Here is a 19,976-nt window from a genome sequence, read left to right on the forward strand (position 1 = left end):
AAACATAGCAGCGCACACGGTCCGACTGCAAAACAGTATTGCCAAAGCAAATAACATTGAAACACATCGTTGCTTCGTTAAATCACTGAGAAAATCGTCAAAAATTATTGAAAAAGCTGTCTTTTCTGTTGTTTCTAATAAAGAAAAATTAATTATGAACATACATTTCTTGAAAGTATTGAATCACGTTTTCACCATTGGAGGTTTCAGTGAATTTCAAACCTATATAATTCTTATTTCCAGAATCGTATCAATCTTTTGGCAACACTGATAGTTTACGAATATCACTACCGTTGCTGCTACTGCAGAACAGGTCCCATCGATTCAGAATTTTTTTCAGTTTTGTTATAAAATAATAAGATTTTCTGCTAGTAACAAAACTTTAGATTATAGAAAAAACTGATAAAAATCCGGGGCCCAAGAATTTTGATCAAAAATGTTATTTATAACCTGTTGCAGTTCCAGAATCTGGTTCAAAATTTAATCCAAAATCTGGTCCGAAATCTGCTAAATAAAATGTGAACCAAAATGTGGCTCAGGTCTAGAATTTGGTCTAGCTCCAAAACCTGGTTTTGGTTCAGAATCTGATCAAAAATATTATCCAAAATCTGGTCTGGGATCTGCCCCAGAATCTGATGGAAGATCAACAGCTGGTTCAGGTACAGAATCTAGTCTAAAATACGATCGAAATGTAATCCAAAATCTGGTTTAGAATCCAATTCAAATCGGTTCCTAAATTTGATATAAAATCTGAAACAAAATTTAATAAAAAATGTGTAAAGTCTGATCTCAAATGTTGCCCAAAATCTGGTTTCTAATGAGCATTCCAGGTTAGGAGTAGCTCACAACAGCGTCTGATACGAAGCAAAGCAAAGCCATGGGCTTAAACGTCCTGTTGAGAACTTACTATGGAAGCCACTACGGTTGTTTTCCGATTGAGTGTAAAATGTAAACATTCTTTAGTTTTCGCAGACCAGCCGTAAAGGAATTTAATTGAAGGGAAGCAAGTTTTTGTGCTTTCTTAGCTATCATTTTGTGAAATAATCTTTGCATTGGGTCAATGTGACAATATTTCAACAAAGAATAGCCACAAAACTGCGCTTCCGTATAACTAAAATCCTTTTCAGCAGGTCTGCGAAAACTAAACAATGTTTACATTTTTCCACTCAACCGGTAAACAACCGTAGTGGCTTCCATAGTAACCGCAGTGACGGGTCCTGCATCGAATGTCAAAACCGAACTGTGCCCTTCAGAAAGTTGTACCCATCAGCCGCCATTATCGCTCGTGGAAAGCTGGATTATGGGGCTAGTTAGGCTTGTTAGGCCATCATCGTACCCTGAAGCTAACTGGGCGTCTCAAGACGGCTACTGAATTATGGACCGTGTTGTCTCGGTACTAAAGCCAAGATGGTAGCCCAATCACAAGATTCGGTAACGTGACCTTATAGTAAGACAACCCACCTAAACCTAACTACTGCGAGTAATCGAAAAAATACGGCTCGGTACATTTAGTATGAACCCTTGCAATAAGAATATATAATTGCATGACTTACGACTACATCACATCAGCTAAGCATAAATTGAAAAGGTTAAGTATGAGATACTTGTAAAACTAATTGTTATCTACAATATCGCTCATCTAGGCATTCCATTTTTGCATTATGAGCCCTATTCTCACAGTCACCTCACCTCACTTCTCTCACCCGTCCTGTTCTCACAGTCACTCTCACCTCATCTTAGAGGCCCCATTGATTTGTACAGTCACCCAAATGAGCAAATTGTGCTCTCACCTAAAAAATTTAGGTGGGGTGACTGTGAGAATCGGGCCCCTTATTTGGCCACCACCATGTGTTCACATCCAGGCGACAGGCTTTTCTGTCCAGAACAACAAACACTGTACTAATTTTTGTAACATTTATTCACGTATTCCATCTGCATTTGACTGTGCGCTAAAAACTACTGTTTGTTTTTTTTTATCAAATAGAAAAAAGGTAAACATCGACAAAAGATAGCTTTCATGTTCATTGTTATATCATCATTTCATTTGTTTGTTGTCAAACGTATGCTTACACGCTAGTTTCATTTATATATTTTTTATTTCTTCAAAGCTTGAAAATTACCCCTGACCTTGGAGGGGGGGGGATGTTCGAGTAAATGTAAAGAACTATATAACGATTTTCTTCTTCTCAAAAAACATCAAAGCGCATCAGCGGAAAATATGTATTCAATAGTCATTTAATAATTGGTTTGTATCTATCTTCTGCATCACGATTTTGCTTGAGATTCGCATCATAAGGCCATTTAGCTTGCTTCCGCCGCGAAGCGGTTAAAAAAGTTTGAGTTTTCTGTTCTCTGTGTTTGTGAGATTTGCGCGGCTCAGTGTTGACAGTAGTGTGGTAATAATTAACAATGGTTTTCTGAAACAGATTTTTTTTTATCATCTTCTGGTATGTCTAGTAAAATGTTAAATATATGAAGCTGCCCGAATAAACGACATGAACTGAATAGAAGCAGCTCGGTTCCGAACTAAGGAAAACCGAGCCGTATTCAGTGAAGTTGTCTACTGGACGGACACGTGTCGTGCCGAAACGGACTTTGTTGGCGTTACACTAGTTGTTGGGCTGCTGCTAATCAACTACTCAGTAATATCATCGTTGGAGAGTCAAGAAAAGGTTAATCGTTTGCCTTAATTCGTGGTTGTTTTTGGGGGTGTGGTTAGTTCAGCGTTGATGTTATGTTTACTTCCCAAGGTTTAGCTTTCCTAGCAGACCGGCAGCCGTGGAGCTTGCCGAATCCTGCGCCTTGGCAGCGGTGTCGTTAACAGTCTAAAATAAAACATTAGCTGTGCAACAATGTTAAAAATTTGTATGAAATTAAGCTAACCTGCACAATTTCACCACGTTTTTCGTCGGCATACTTGTTAGCGTCTTGCAACTTTTTGTCCACTTCATTGCTGACCAATTTCATGCCTGAAACGTGAAACTATTAGTAATAAAAAACTCACCCTAGAAAGGTAAGTATGAGAACTTACCCTCATCAACCTTCTCTTCAGCGGCCTTCATCTGATCCTCGATGGCCTTCTCGACTACTTGTGCACTTTGCTGGGCGGCATTCGTGGCGGCCTCCTTGGCATGATCCATCAACGTTCCAGCGGCCTGCAAAACATAAACCATTGTTAGTTAGTTTTTCGATATCCAACGGAACGACTGAAACAGTGTCTCCGTTACCTGGGCGGTTCCTTCGGCAGCGGCCGTTGCCTGCTGCTTAGTAGCTTCGACTTCGCTAGCGGCGGCATTGGCCAGGCCTTGGGCCTCCTGTTGCGTTTTGCCGAACGCCTCCTGCGTCTTTTTGGCCTGATCTTCGGCCATACTTTGGGCGGTTTGCACTTTCTCGTTAGCCATGTCTTGTGCTTCCTTTTTCTTCTTGTCGAAGAGCCCCTCGGCCTTGCTGCCGAGGCTCTTCAGAGAGGCTGCAGAGAGGGGATTATAATTAGTAAATAATAAAAACAAAACAAAGTTCTTAGTTTAATTGATAGATAAAACGTCTCCAAAAAATATCATATGTCCAGCCGGTACATTTCCGAACGGAAGTATTTAAACAAGTTTGGAATCAAGGGAACAGACCAAACCAATGACAGCTGAACAGAAAAAAAACGAAACAAACAGGTGAATAATAATAACTCGCATATACATATTTAGTGCTCCACCCGCGGCTGCGTTTCATTTCCTCTGCTGCCATTACTGCTCGGAGACGTGCGAACGCGAACATCGACAGCGCGGCGGTAACAGACGATGGATGGTTCACGATGATGTCACGCTTTGGTGTAAAAGATTCATCAAGGTCAGCGGACTAATCAAACGGTATGCGAAGTTAAATATACGAGAGTAAATTTTTTCCCACTGTTAATTAAGCGTCAATAGAATTTGCAACGGAAATTGTTTGGGAATCATTTCTACGAGTTTCAAGTTTAGGTGTAGCATGTACTTACTGGAACGTTTGGGAATTACTTCGGAATATAAATTAATTTCCTTCGGTTGATTAGAAATATTCTACATTTAGATTAGATCGCGCTTAAAAAGCCCTGTGAAGTGATTTGTTATTTCCCAGGTGACATTAAAACAGATTTTTAATGGCATTCAGTGCAAAACAAGCGTTTATTTGTTCCTTGGGTAAGGACAAGCAATAATTATTATTTAAAAACACATTCAGGAAACTATTTAGATCAGCTTTAGGAGCTTCCAGGTGACTTGAGGTTTTTCATAATGTACAAGCCGCATCCATCGATCCAGAGAAAAAGATGACGCATGGTTACTTGCTAACTCGTAGCCAGAGGCTTTTAAGCATTTTCAGCTCAAAGCGCTAAAAAAGCCGAAAGAGTCTCCAAAAATAGACCTTCACCAGATTTTAGAACATTGGGCCATAGATTTTAGGACTATCTTTAAAAAATATAAGGAGGAGAATTGAATTATAGAATTAACGGTTGCGGCATTGAAGTCTCCTGGTGCCATATAAGGCGCCTCCATCGACCCAGAAAAGAAGATGACGCATGGCTTCTTGTTAACCGGTAGCACGAGTGTGTTCGTTCGACCAAAACCGAGTGCCATGCCCCAGGAACAGGTGGCATACATCGTTTGAAATAGAGAAATTTCACAAATGACTAACTTTTGGCGTCCTGCCGATCCAAGTTGGTAATTCTATAACTTTTATCCTCCTGGCAACTTCTGTTATGTCATTTACGCTCAATTTATCAGTGGTTGACTTTTTTTGACCAAGAAACTTGGGTTCGTATTACCGACAATGTTAAGACAAAACAAAAAACCACCTATTTTTACTGAAAAGTGGTTCTAATCTACGAAAGTTTTAGTATTTGTAATAATAATTCATGGTATTTTTTCACGCCATCTACGAAGAATATGAACACTATCGTGAAACCTAAAGATAATACTTTCTTCTAAGTCTGGTTTTATTTATAAAAAACCGTTCCATTCCATTCTTTCGCTTACCAAAGAAAAATTTAACCCAAGGGCTACTGCGACCTTATGTTTCCAAGAGCTCCGGGGAAAGTATTTATTTATATTTATTCATCTGACAGATGAAAGTCATATAACAAATTTTATAAACCATCAGCTCTCAATAATCTTTTAACAAAAATTCGAGTAGGTTCTCCAAACTCGAAAAGTTCTGCAACTCTTCAAACAACCTTCAACAACTGTCACTGCACTGGTACTCAAACAAAACGTGGTTCGGTGGAATTCGGTGTGCAATGTGCACTTTCGAAAGCAATGTACACTTTCGAAAGCAACGGCGGCGAATCAATATTGTTGTTGAGAATTTTCAATCCAAGTGTTTTTTTCAACACCGTTCCAGTGTGTCCAAACCAAGTAGTGGACAACATTCTTGATAAGGCAAAACTCTAAGGACAATACGAATAAATCATCTTTGGATCCGACGACAATCACCGATAGAACGCACGGCGAGAAACAATTAAAAATTACTAGCATAGAAAAGTGTGCTTCCGATTTCTAGTAGCCTAACTACATCGTTGAAGAATAATATGAACAGCAAAGGGCCCTTTTTGCTACCTTGAGGAACACCAGATCTATTTTTAAACGCAGATGAAACAGTAGATTCCAACTTGACCTGCAAGACTCTAAATAAGCGTTGCTTCAATTTTCCGCTCTTTCCCCTTCACGCCTTGTCTACTTAAAGATACTATTAACACGTTTGTTTTATTACATTCTTCTACTGGGCCTGACAACCCCATCAGCAGCTGTACATAATTTGGACAACTCCATTTGATTTTGCTCTAAGTTTGCTGGCCCGGGGGGACAAATTGGACTATGAAAATGGTGAAGCAACTAGGAAGAAAGCATCCAACATAGCTCTAACCATCCCAAGGCTCTACCTAGCGATTCCGCATGGTCTGGAAACACTCCATCAATTTGTGTAATTCGGTAACAAAGCTAGGAGGTGCGAGGTGGTTTTCAGTTCCTGATCTTACTACCGCCTGTACTATATTATTCTACAAAAATGTGTCTTATGATAAGAGAAACAACTTTGTAAAACATTATGATGCAATAAAATCATTAAATTTGAAGTAATGAGCGAAAAAGTGATTTTTGAGAGATCTTTTTATAAAACACCCTCTGAGAGAGAAACTATAAAAAATACGCCTATTATATCTTTGGCAAAGTTACTTAAATATTCTTTAGCTACAACTTTGTCAAACAAATTATCCTTCTATCTCCTTCCCATAAAAAGTTATTAAGTGTTATGTGTTTACAAGCCAATCTGGAACTTTTGGAACAAGCCGTTGATTTGAAATTAATTGTCTGTTAGAGTTGAACAACTTTGCTGAACATTGTGGGGAGCTATTATGAATCGCTTAGCCGCAAAAGTGAACTGTGAACTGTAGTTTTAGGCATACATTGAGCCACGTGACATTAAAGGGTGTCCAACATCAAATTGCACCACGGAAGAAACGCTGTAGAAAATTACCCATTGGGTATTTTCTCTTGAAAATTTGGGTCGAAGCAGTTTAGAGTGTATTGTTGACACTGTATTTTTATCGCTGTCAGTTTTTCGAAAATTTAAAAAAATGGCGTCACCCGAAAACGAACGTCGCGAATTGATTTTGCGCAAGCATCTGTAAAATTCTCAACTATCTTACCGGGACATCGTAAAACAACTCGGAATCTTGCACTCGATTGTGAGTCGCGTGATTAAACGTTACTACGAAACTCTGCGCATCGAACGGAAGGAGAATGCGGTCAGAATGGATGTTTAAAGAGAATCCCAATGCTTCGGTCAGGGATGTGACCAAAAAGTTGAATCTGTCCAAGTCTTTCATTCAGAGAGCCAAGGAACGGGAGGGACTGCATACGTACAAAATGCAAATCGTGACAAACGGCAAAATACGGTAGGAAAATCACGAGCGCGGAAACTGCACACCCAGATGCGGACGAAGCCTCATTGTCTCATCATGAATGATGAGACTTAAGGGGGATGATAGAATTGGGGGAACAAAATTGGATATTGGACTACCAACATATAACGGATGACGCTTAACGCAAAAATTCATTCGGCATTCGGGTACCAACCGAACGATTGTGGATTCAAATCCCACCTCCCCGATATATTTTTGGCTCATATGTTGTAATTTTCCAGTTCAACCAATTTTATCATTCTTCGCATCATACGCTTCTTCACTACTTCCTAACAAATAAGAAATACATGATTTGGCAAGCGATCCCGTATGGCAAACGGAGTGCGTGTTCGTGACTACCGGAACTGTAAACCGGCAGATCTACCTCAAGGAGTGTCTACAAAACCGTCTGCTTTCTCTGTGGAAGCAACACGAGGGCCCTACGAATCTAGCTTCGTGCCACTATTCAAAGGATGTCCTGGAGTGGTACAAACCCAACGGGGTTACTTTCGTACCCAAGGACATGAACCCCCCCTAGGTCAAGGAGGTCAAATCTGAGGAAGACACGTAGAAAAAAAAGAGGAGAGAGAGAGCTAACACATACATACTCTCATACCCCTCTGAGCTCGCTTGTTGTTGAATATAGAGGCAGCGAAAAAATTCCAAAATTTTAGTTGCCACCCGTTAGTTCCCCATTAGAATAAGCGGGATTTCCAGTAGAACCGTGGGACTTTAAATTCAAGCCTGGAATAATTTTTTCAATCAATGCAAAATGGTACCTATATTACTTCTTTGGTCGTACCATCTCAACCAAGCAAAATTTGAAAAAAATATGTAGGGGGCATTTATGAAGTAATTATTATCTATCAAATTGCTAAACTCTATGTTATGGATTTACGGCACACTCCTATGTATTTACGGCGCATGGCGGCCAAAGAAGTAAAATTGGAGCACAAAAAGCAGGATAATCCTGCTTACTAGCAATGAGCATATTGCTTTACTACTCAGTTTTGTTATCATTTTTATGAAATCCAATTTGAATTGAAATATACATTACATAAGGGCATTTTTTAAATCATACAGGTTTGGTCCGACAGTTCTCAGAATTTCATTAAAAAAAATTACACGGGAATATGTTTTGGCCAGAGCAGAGGTGGGCACAATTCCGCTAATCCGTTAACAGCTAATTAGCTGAGCTAACATTTTGGTTAGCGGTTAGCGGTTTCGCTAATTTTTAAAACCGTTAGCTTTTTTCTTAGCTTCCGTTAAATTTATGTACCGCTAAATAAACCGCTAACTTTTTTTTAGCAAAAAGAAAATCATTGAGAAATATGAAAATTTTCTTTTAATTCAATTGTTTGGCTATCAATCAATCTATCAATATTATCGCATCGCATAGATCTGGAACGAAAGATTCCAAAACTTCATAAACTTTTGTACGCGGGCGCAGTTAATGAACTCATGAAATAAACCAATATTTAAAAAACTCGAGATCTATACCTATAAAAAAGGATTTCTGTCTGTCTGTTCGTATGTTCCTTATAGAATCGAAAACTAATGAACCGATCGGCGTGAAAATTTGCATGTAGAGGTTTTTGGAGCTAGGGAAGGTTCTCTCGATGACAAAAGACCCCTCCCCACACTAAGAGGGGGGCTCCCATACAAATCTATGCCTAAAAAAATGGATTTCTGTCTGCTTTATGTTCTTTATAGAATCGAAAACTATTGAACCGATCGGAGTGAAAATTTGCATGCAGGGGTTTTTGGTGCCAGGGAAGGTTCTTATGATGGTTAGAGATCCCTCCCCCCACCAAGAGGGGGGGGGGGGCTCCCATACAAATGAAAAGCAAATTTCTGCATAACTCGAGAACTAATCAATCAAATGGAACAAAATTTGGCATGTGACGATTTTAGGAGGCAAGAATTTGTTCTATGATGAATTAGGACCCCTCCCCACTTTAAGAGAGGGGGCACCCATACAAATGAAATACAAATTTCGTCATAACTTCTGAACTAATCAAGCAAATGAAACCAAACTTGGCATGTGGGTGTTTTTGTAGGCAATTTTTTTTTCTATGGTGAATTGAGACCCCTCCCCTCTTTAGGAGGGGAATAATGACCCCTCTCCCTTTTAAGAGGGGGGGCTTCCATACACATGAAATACAAATTTCCTCATAACTCGAGAACTAATCAAGCAAATGGAACAAAATTTGACATGTCGGGGGTTTTGGAGGCAGGATTTTTTTTAATGATGGCTTGAAACCCCGCACCCGAATAAGGACTATCATACAAATAAAACAGAAATTTTTAAGTCACTCAAAAACTAATCGAAATCGAGAAATTTTAGACTCTTTCATAAAACATTAATCAATAACACGACCACCAAAAACTGTCAATAGTAACATTAGATAATTCAGCGCAAGACGGCAACAGGCCGCGAGTGTTGCCGGCGACCTGCCGTCGGAAGCACCGGCCACAGCGGGGGGCAGTCCCCCGTAGAGATCACCTCTATCTAGGTTTATGCATTTTCCTGGATCTACTGAGCTCTATTACTTTCCTTCAGATGGGTCACCCATGCGAAATGGTACTTTCTACGAAAAGATTTTACGTGAAACGGTACATCCTGCGTAAGGTTTTTCGCGAAATTCTATATTCCGCGTTATGCGGAGAATTGGTGTTCCGCAAAATGATATTCGGCGAAATGGTTTGTAATGATGGCAAATATTTAAATGCTATCTGCTTTATTTTATCAGGCTAAGCAATGGGAGGAGTTGTTTTCTACTTTACTGTGAGGAAAATTTGTATATTAAAACACCCATGAACTCCCCAGAAACTTGCAAAACTCAAGATTGTGAGAAAGGTCATCCGACATTCACGATTTATGTACAACACAGTTTAATTTGTGGCAATACGAAGTTTGTCGGGTCAGCTAGTATATTAAAAAGCAAAAGCTTGGTACGGGATGTCCACGCTTTCTCCCTTCGCTTTTGTTTCAAAAATGGAATTATGTAATATTTTGGATTCCATTTAATTCGTTAGGATTCTCTCTGCGGTACATGTTGCGCAATTGGCCTGCCAGTTGACAAGAAAAATAATTGATTCAAGTAATCGTCTTTTTCTAAATGCTTTCAAGAATTGGCTGCATAGGTATGAGGTTAGATTAGATTGGAGCGATGACAGGAATGGCTCCCATGATAGCGGATCTCTCAGTTTGGTAAAAAAGAACGAATTACGAACTTAGTAAGTGCTGCTTCACTGACCCTCCCTTTATCTTATTTTCCGCACTTATCCCTTCATGTCTTATCCAGCCTTGGGGATGCTGTAAATCACCTATGTTTTGATGTTACTTTCTTCTACCATTTCCTTTGTCTATTTCAAAGACTATCGCTGGAAATAACATTTTCAGGATAATTGCACTGTTGCATCATTCTCCAAAAGGAGGACGGTGTAACATGAAAACCCAACAATAAAAACAAACCACAAAAAGTCAATCGCAGCAAAATTAACGTTCTAGCGCCCAACATACAGTGCAATACTTTCACTATGTATATTTCTGTTTCTCTCTCTAACTCTCACTAACTTTTTTATCTCTTTCTGTGCGGTCCGTTCGGGCAGGGGTCATAAACGTTTATCAGGCAAAAAACTGCTTTATGGCACCTTCTACTATTCATTAAAAAAAACATATTTCAATCAGAATATGTAATAAGATACGTGCAGTGAAAATGAAATACTAGAATCTGACAGTTTGCATAGTAAAGAATTATCCTAGTCCTAACCTTCCTCTTGTTGGTTACGCTTATTTAAACAAAAATCATCCTACAAGTCGGTCCGATTGATTCGAGGATCAGATCATCCGGAGTTTGATAATACGGAATCTCAAACTCCCATATCCGAAGTAAATTAAATATTTTTACATTTGTTATACTCAGTGACGGGCATCGTTAACTGAAAAAGTTAGCTCGCTAATCACTAATCGATAAACTCAAATTAGCGAAAGTTTCACTAATCGCTAAATCTAAATTACCCAACAATTAGCACATTTTTTATTGATATATATTGATATATATATATATTGATATTGATATTGATATATATGATATATGATATACCGAAATAACTGTCCACATTTGCCAATTTTTGGACATAATATACATATAATATAAATAAAAAATGAACTGATTTTAGTGATTATTTATGCGGTTACTCATCCAACTGATGATGAATCCACCTATGTACCGCCAGTCACAGCAGCCCACCCATTGCACAATGGGCAAAAAACGAGCTCGTAGTCCCAAGAATTAGAAATCGCTGGTTTGGAATCTTACAAGATACCTATTCTAATGTAAAAAAAATGCAGGAAATCAATTGGTGATGGTTTCATCCTGCGCAGACTTCGGGAAGTGGTCCATTTTGTCCTATTTTCTCCAAAAATTACGCTAAAAGCTAATTAAACAGTATAAAAACTTATTTGCCGCCCGTGAAATGAACTCAAATAGCTTCCAAACGTTGTCAAAACATCAGAAGAAACCAATCCCATCCATTCCATACTGTGCGAAATGCAAGAATAGTCCTTTTTATCCAATTCACCCCCATATACGTAGATAACCTAATTAAAGCGATTAAAACTAACTCAAAGGCAAAAACAGTCTTCAGAAAAAATGTGTATTTTATCATACTGAATAACTTTGGAGAACAGTTGAAAGCAATAAATAAATTGGATGCAAAGTTATTGTGCAGAATTGATTTTTAAGTGTACTTTTTAAGCAAATCATTATATCTCGCAACAAGTAAAAGATATATAGTTACTATATTCAGCAAAGTTGCTCATTTTTGTGCGTTCTACAATTTTTCTGAAGAAAAAAATTTTTTTGGACGGATTCAAAAAAAAACAAAAGTTTGCATCACCCTAATAGATGAATATAAGATCACCCTAGTGGTTTAAAAAGGTACGCTGTATTTCATTGATAAACTTTTCTAAATACACCATCATTGAAAAATTACTATTTTTTTACGCAATAGCAAATAAACGTGTTTTTGTATATCTAAGAGAGAATCAGGCAAAACGGACCGGTTGTGAATTCATCACGGTACTAAATCGATGGCATTCAACTCTCCTGATGTCTTTCGAGTGTACTGCTGGTGTTCGAGTCTATTTCGCTGTCTTTGAATTAGTTTTAATCGCTTTAATTAGGTTTTAATATGTATTTAGGGGTGAATTGGGCAAAATGGACTATTCCTGCATTTCATACAATATGGAATGAGTGGGATTTGTTTCTTCTGATGCTTTGACAACGCTTGGAAGCTATTTGAATTCATTTCACTGGCGGTAAATAAGCTTTTATACTGTTTAATAAGCTTTTAACATGATTTTTGGGGCGAATAATGCAGAATGTACCACTTCCCGAAGTCTGCGCAGGATGAAACCATCACCAATCGATTTCCTGCATTTTATTACATTAGAATAGCTATCTTGTAAGATTCCAAACCAGCGGTTTCTAATTCTTGGGATTACGAGCTCGTTTTTGCCCATTGTGCATTGTGTCCGGAAATAATTTGACAGCGTTATCAATTGATTTGCAGCAGCTATGATGAAAACAGTCAAGCAACTACACTCGATGCTTTGTTCGTACTACCCTTTGCAGCTCGGAGTGAAGTAGTTGAACCCCCATCCCAATCTCATCCATCCCATAGCCAATCTAGCACATAAAACATCCTCTTTCTTCTGGTGAAAAATTAAGTGCAGCAGAAACTGAAAAGGACATTGGTATGTGTGTGTGTGTGTGTGTGTGTGTGTGTGTGTGTGTGTGTGTGTGTGTGTGTGTGTGTGTGTGTGTGTGTGTGTATGTGTGTGTGTGTATGTGTGTGTGTGTGTGTGTGTGTGTGTGTGTGTGTGTGTGTGTGTGTGTGTGTGTGTGTGTGTGTGTGTGTGTGGGTGGGTGGGTGGATGTGTGTGTGACGCTTGAATTTAATCGTCTGTTTCTCGGAGACGGCTGAAACGATTTGTTCGCTTTTACGCTACAGTAATTTTGTCAGCTTTTTATCCTCATTTTATCAACCTATAAATTTTGTTTAACTTTTGTGCTTTTAAATATGATTTTTACAAATTTTTAATCTACATGACACGATTCCCTGGGGAGAGTTTTTGCATAAAATGATCCCTTTTTTGCTTTTAAAACTAGGGGTCACGTGGAACTGACAAGTAAAGCGATCTGACCAATCAATAAGGAACCAATTAGCAAGGTTAATGTCATCCGTGTCAGTCGCCTGTGATTGCAGCTTGTAATGATGCACCTTTAATCTTGTGCAGTATGCCCCCGCTAATTCTATACTCGATAATGCAACGACTCGTTAATCCGGATCCGAAAGCTTGCATTTCCCGCAATCGAAAAAAATCTTCGAAACTGTAGTATTTAAAAATGTATTTACCAAACCAGATTATCTACATAATTTTCCACAACTTATACATAGAACTCTTGATTCTTTCCCTTCGCCAATAAATATCGGAAACGATATGGTTCTCCTTCCAACTGCACATTACACTTAATCAGGAACTCAATTTTTTCTTTGCCTTCTGAATAACATCTAATGAATACAGCCTAGGAAAAAGCATGCATATTTACCAAATAGTTGCGATAAAATCTCTTGACAATTTCTGAAGCTCTTCACGCTCGGATAAACAAGACGAAATGTTCGGATTAACGACATGGTACTGTACAAGATTAATAGGATTCAATATGCACTAACAATATAAATCTATTTTTCACGTTTTGTTATCTAGATATCTGAAGTTTAACTCACTCTCGACGATTATGTTTAATTAATCTGGAATTAAATAAAAAAACTTATCCAATTTAACTCTACTATGTATAAGTTTTCTTATCGTTTAATTCCTGGTTTCGTATTCTACTAAGACGCTTCAAAAACTTTAGTAAATTAATCTGATGTTTCATAAACAAATTAAATTACATTATCATGTAAAAAAGTGTCAGGTTGAGTCAAGAGTCAACAATCGTAGCCAGCACACACCGATCACACCGGTACCCTTGTATCCATTTAGTAATTCTATAAAAAAAACTCCGATTTTATTCAAAATTTGTGTACTTGCTGGAAAAAATGTGTACTTTTTTTTAATTTGGCGACTCTTAAATAAAAAAACCCGATTTAATCCACCTATTGGCGAAAGGAACCTTTGTTATACCATCTCATTTGTCATTTGAGTTAGAATTCGACAGGCCTTCGGAACTCAACTTTTTGATAACACTATGATAGTTATCATCAATACATATGCATGTCTATGTAATATACTGATAAATTTGTATAATATGCCAAAGCAATCAAAAAATGTCTTCCTTTTATTTGTATAATTTGTTATTTTGAGTTAATAGCGGGGTGACATTCTGGGGTTTGGTTTAAGTGAGCAACTGTCCGTTTTCCTGGATGTATTCGGAACGTTCCTAGAATGTGTCCAGCTGTGGCCAATGTAACCCTGGACACTTTATATGTCAACAAATGAGCTACTTTTGCAATTTTGAGTACCTACTTAAAGATGTCATATGTTGTACTTTAGCTGAATTCAGAAACTGAAGGGGGACCCTCACTGGAAAATCGAAAAACTTGTTTGTTTTGCATTTTCAGAAGGCTTTTATCTTTAGAAATGTTGAGCCCATAGTATTTTTCGGTACGTGGTCTCGTTGAGAATTTACAGTAAAACTGTTGGATCACTTGAATACAGTGCTGTACAATAGTTTAAACGCGCTCTCCTCGAAATCATATATTTTCAGCGACTCTGCGTGTCTCGCAGTATCTTAGAGGATCGATTTGAGTGAATTTTTTTTGACGTGTAAAAATTACTTATCTAAATAAATTGTGACGTAACCGCTTTTCGATATCTCAACTTTTTAATTTTCGCTGCATTTTAAAAAAAATCGTTACACTTCGCAACCAGTAAGAGATGGATAGTTGCTATGTACAGCAAAGTTGCTTATTTTACTGTGTTCTATAACTTTTGTGGAGACACTGTACTTTTTTGGACGCATTAAAAAAAAACAAAAATTTGTATCACCCTAATAGGTAGATTTACGGTCACCCTAATAGTGTAAAAAGTTGCGCCAGATTTTTTAAATAAACTTTTCCAAAGACACACCACCTGGAAAATTAAGCATTTTTACGCTAGAACACATAATCGCGTTTTTTTTCTGTTTGGTTCATATCAGTAAAGTTGTAAATAATTTCATCAATGTTTTTCAAATAACTTTTGACTGGTAAGGCCAATTTTAATAATATTTAGCAGATATGTTCACAGCATTAAGGCCTCCTGTTTGATACTAAAATAATTGAAATCTGATTAATTATCTGGTTAAATACGTTATAAATAATTGTAACTTTTATTATGCTGTACACGACTGCTCATAACTTTCAAATTAAACATCCAATCAAAAAAAAAATCAATAGTGATCTATGAGGCTATATTACCTACCAAATGAGACTAATAGCGCATAAATCGGTTTAGCCATCTCTGAGAAACGTTCGACTAATTGACACCTTGAAAAAGCACAATTTTAAGCATAACTTTTGAACCGCTTGATTGTTTGCGATAAAACTCTCCACAAAAAATTTGCAGTAGCAAGAGCCTTCATTTGATACTAAAATTGTTGAAATCGGTTGAGCGGTTCCGGAGAAAATCATGTTTTACATTTTTGCTTATAACTTTTAAACAAAATGTCGGACCGTAAAACCATTCAATAGTGATCTACAAGGTGATAACACCTTTCAAATAAGCGTAATAGCAAACGAATCGGTTCAGCCATCTCCGAGAAACAGACGACTAAAGTCAAGCGTCACACACACACACACACACACACACACACACACACACACACACACACACACACACACACACACACACACACACACACACACACACACACACACACACACACACACACACACACACACACACACACACACACACACACACACACACACACACACACACACACACACACACACATGACATATATGACATTCGTCCCGCTAGGCTTTCTTACGATTTTCGGTTTTTCGAGTGATTCCTATGCCTTTATACTATACAGGGATACCTCGATATAAGACAATTTATAATTTCTAAAAGTTGTCTTATATCGAAATTGTCTTATATCGAAACATGGTTTTTTCAAAAAACAATTTGCATTAGCGGTCGCCAGTTTTGCTCTGTGTTATGTGTTTACGGTTTTTGAACTATTTATTATTGTTTGAACTATTAGTTTTTTACTATTTTTGGGGTTATTTTGAAATAATGAACATCTTCATGGCACCGATTTCGGAATGGAAAATCAGCTCTGGTATCGTTATCAGCTATGTCAAAGGGATTTGTTTCGATATAAAACAAAATTGTCTTATATCGAATTGTCTTATATCGAGGTTGTTTTATAACGAGGCTGTCTTATATCGAGGTATACCTGTATTTTCATATAGTAGAAAGGCCAAACTGGGATCTTTTTGGGTATCACACCGTAAAAACACCAAAACTTGAATATTTCAATGTATTTAGAAGCATGACAAGTGTGGGTTTTAATCCAATGTTTTCATAAAAAGCTCATTTCGATTACAATGCAATATTTATTTTAAGTCCATTAAAATGCCTTTAATTAATCATTAAAAAGATTAAAACCGGTGCAGTGAATCGAAGTTATGAATTAAACAAAAACTCATGGCACAGATAATGATTTTTGGTACCACCCTAACTTCAAATACAGATTCTCAGGAGAGAGCACCCCAAACTTCAAATACAAAATAAGGATCTAACAATTTCAGAAAACGAACAAGTACGCAAAGCTTGAATAAAATGGATGGATGTACTAAGTAAGTACACCTGTACACGGTTTATTAGATTGCGTTGAGCTTTTGGTAGGTCAATTGAGGGTTAAAATTTAATTTTTAGTAGAAGTCCTCGATCTTAAGTCTTGAATTTTTAAAAAAATTTCGAAAAAAATTATCGATTTGGTCATTTTCCCCATTTTGTCAGCCCTAAATTCAACATGGGGCTGTCGTAATCGGAACATGACTGTATCACCTTGTAGTTCACTATGGAATGCAAAAATGTGAAAATTAAATGATCCGATTTTCTCCGGAACCGCTAAACCGATTTCAACCATTTTAGTATCGAATGAAAAGTTTTGGGAGAATTTTATCAAAAACAAAGTTCATTTGAAGACAAACGTATCATTTAGTTGAAAAACTAGAATATGAAAAGATTAGCAACAACCATAATTTCTATCCAGCAGTTTCTGGATAAGATGTTTCTTAGGGACGTGATTTTTTGTGGTTCGGTCAGTGAAACACTCTCCTGCGTCAGATAGCCCCGCGAAATATACACCAAATTAAAAGAAAAAGTATTCGAGAAAATATGTTTTCTATTTTAAATGCTAATGCCGGAACGGTGCTTCTACAGTGATCTGTCTCGTAATTATGACGCAACTTCCATGTGACTGACTGGTTCTTTTTTTTGCACAACATTAGTCAGCTAAGCTTAGCTCTTGCGTTCGATCATTATTACCTACCTAGTTGCAATTGCGCATTTTCCAAGACGCCAGAAAAGAATGCTTTCTGCGACTGGCCCAATTATATATAGCGCAATGGAACTTTAAGCACGTAAAATGGGTGATTTCGAAGGAATTAGACCGTTTAGATCCAGCAGCAAACCAATGCGAACAAATGTTCGCACTCACCGATTAACTAAAGGTATGTGGAAAGGTAAACAGAACCCTTTACTGGAAAGTTCACAAAACAACATTTGTTTTTTTTCACGACTAGTTTAAACAGGATTAGAACTTAATCGAAAAAAAAACAACAAATATTCTGATAAACAGGACAATCAAGAGTTAAAATGCTAAACAAGCACGCGCTTTTAATGACTCGTGACGAAGTGGAAAAGACAACAAAGAAAAACAACAAAACATGTGAGAAAATGTGTTTTTGCAATGATCATCATTGTCACAGATGGCAGTCCAATTGATTAGCAAACACATACCATCTTCAGGGCGTCACAATCCAACGCTCAAGTCTCTAATCAATTCGCGGTTTTTTTGGCTAGACTAAATATATATTTAAAATAAAATTTTGGTCCGATAAAGCAAACAAAACAAATTGAAATTGAAATGGCAAACAAACGATGTAGTTACGATTTACTACCCAATACGGACACGTAATATGCCAGTGCCTACAAAGTAAATCGGCAAGCAATGCGCCTGTCCGTTTGCCCTTCCGTGAGAACGTGGCAGTTGCACGTGCAATTCAGCTCACAATCCACACACCCAAAGTTATGTATGTTGTTCTGATCAAGATAAAGCTCTGGCGTTGGAATCTGAAGCAGCGAGAAATGATGTCATTCGTACGGGTCACCACAGTTGAGCTGCGCTAGTTTGTCTATCGCATTTTCGAATTCTTGCTGTATGAAGGCAACCTTCAACAAGAACGTCCGTGTCTAGATTCGATTATTCGAGTTGAGAGCTTTAATTTGATTACACCCATCGCAGGGGGATAGAATACTTACACTTCGCCCCTCCTGTCCGTCATAGAGAGCAAGGAATGCATTCAAAGAAGAATAAAGACATAAATAAACAATTAATAACCGAATAGTGCTAGTTTTTATTGACTTTGTTGAACTGTGCGTGGCCGTATCGCAGAGAACTGTGTTCCAACTGTGGCGTGTAACACTTCGAGTGACAGCAGCGCTAGTGAGCGAGACACGCCATAGGTAGAAACACTCCCTGCGCCACCAAGCGAGCGGCAGCCGAAGCGTGATGAATAATTGACTTTATTTTTAAAAATGCCTTTGAACAAAACGTTCCGATAGCCTTGAATTTTTGTAGCGCCGTAAAAAGCAGAATCGGAAACGAAAAACTGAAAGTATGTAGTTAAAACTCTAGTAGTGAACACTTGAAACTTTATACGGCTGTTGTGCGCTTCCGCGCTGCTTAGAAAACCGCAGCAGGCGCGTCTTGAAGACCGCACATAAAATGATGCGTAATTCAAACTGGATAAATGCGAGGAAAAATCCAGCTGCTAAATTCGAACGCAAATTACGTGAAGAAAAAAATCAATATTCAACCCATGCTGCTGGTGAAACCGAATTCCGTTGGTTGTCGTCCGTCCGTTGAATGAATGCACACAGTTTATTGGTCACTTTATTACGTACCTGTGAATCCGCTGAACATTATCGCGTACACTGGTCGGCGAGGTTTTTTTTGCTATGGGTTGCTCTGCTCCGAAAAGGACACAACGATCGATCGAAGGAGGCGCCTGCTGTCTGTGACCACACACCAATCCGATTCAGATGATGACTTTCCTATCCTATCCCGAGGGGAATGCTCGATTAGTAATGCTGCTGGCTCGTTTGTTGCACTGTGCCGCACGACCTCCTGAAAGGATGATGCAGCAGTGGAATGATCTCACTTTCGGCTAAAAACGGGTATAGGTTGCACCCTTCTGGCACCTACACACACTCTTCTTGCAACCGTTTTTTTCCACACGTTCCGCACTGCGTCACAGACCAAACCAAGGAAAGCAGGGGGATCGCAAAAAAAAAAATAATTAAAAAAAAACTCGCTCGCTAGCTAGCTAGAGTGGTACCACTTCCGAGGCGTAAAACCGAACTACTAGCACCGACGGGGTCTTGCAAGATACTGCGTTTCAGCGAACAGCTGGCGATTGTCATCCGCCACCATGGGGAGATTCTCCGTTACTGGCGGCGACAACAGCGGAATTTCACATGTACCGCACACCGCAATCGTTGACGATGATGACGATGATGTTAATAATAATGATGGTGTGAGCACGGAAAGAGAACGGCATCGCCGCCGCGGAGATCCAACCGGATGATGATGGGGCGGCCCACGGGCGGACCAGTCCGACTGGGTGGTGGTGGTGGTGGGCGCATGCTTGCGGTATCAGAAAAGTTGTTTTGGTTGGTTTTGTCGAATTTTAATACAAGAGGAATTCACATTTAATCAAATAAAAATACGCTCAGATTAGACTTCGACAAAATTAGAGC

General features: G+C 38.4%; 1 protein-coding gene across 2 annotated transcripts; it reads right to left on the reverse strand.

Annotated features, from left to right (window-relative positions):
- Positions 1-1,907: 1,907 nt before the first annotated feature.
- Positions 1,908-19,661, reverse strand: LOC128734344 (uncharacterized). Of its 2 annotated transcripts, XM_053828494.1 has the most exons (7): positions 19,556-19,661; positions 19,423-19,463; positions 19,122-19,344; positions 3,228-3,469; positions 3,032-3,155; positions 2,884-2,969; positions 1,908-2,825 (listed from the first exon to the last, which is right to left on the reverse strand). In XM_053828494.1, the coding sequence occupies exons 3-7, from the start codon at positions 19,138-19,140 to the stop codon at positions 2,739-2,741; spliced, it is 558 nt and encodes a 185-aa protein (XP_053684469.1). In that variant the 5' UTR covers positions 19,141-19,344; positions 19,423-19,463; positions 19,556-19,661; the 3' UTR covers positions 1,908-2,738. The 2 variants fall into 2 exon arrangements, with proteins under 2 accessions (XP_053684469.1, XP_053684468.1); XM_053828493.1 differs by having other exon boundaries at positions 19,122-19,463.
- Between the last annotated feature and the right edge of the window lie 315 nt (positions 19,662-19,976).

Source organism: Sabethes cyaneus, chromosome 2 (assembly GCF_943734655.1).
Source record: "Sabethes cyaneus chromosome 2, idSabCyanKW18_F2, whole genome shotgun sequence".
Lineage (NCBI taxonomy): Eukaryota > Metazoa > Arthropoda > Insecta > Diptera > Culicidae > Sabethes > Sabethes cyaneus.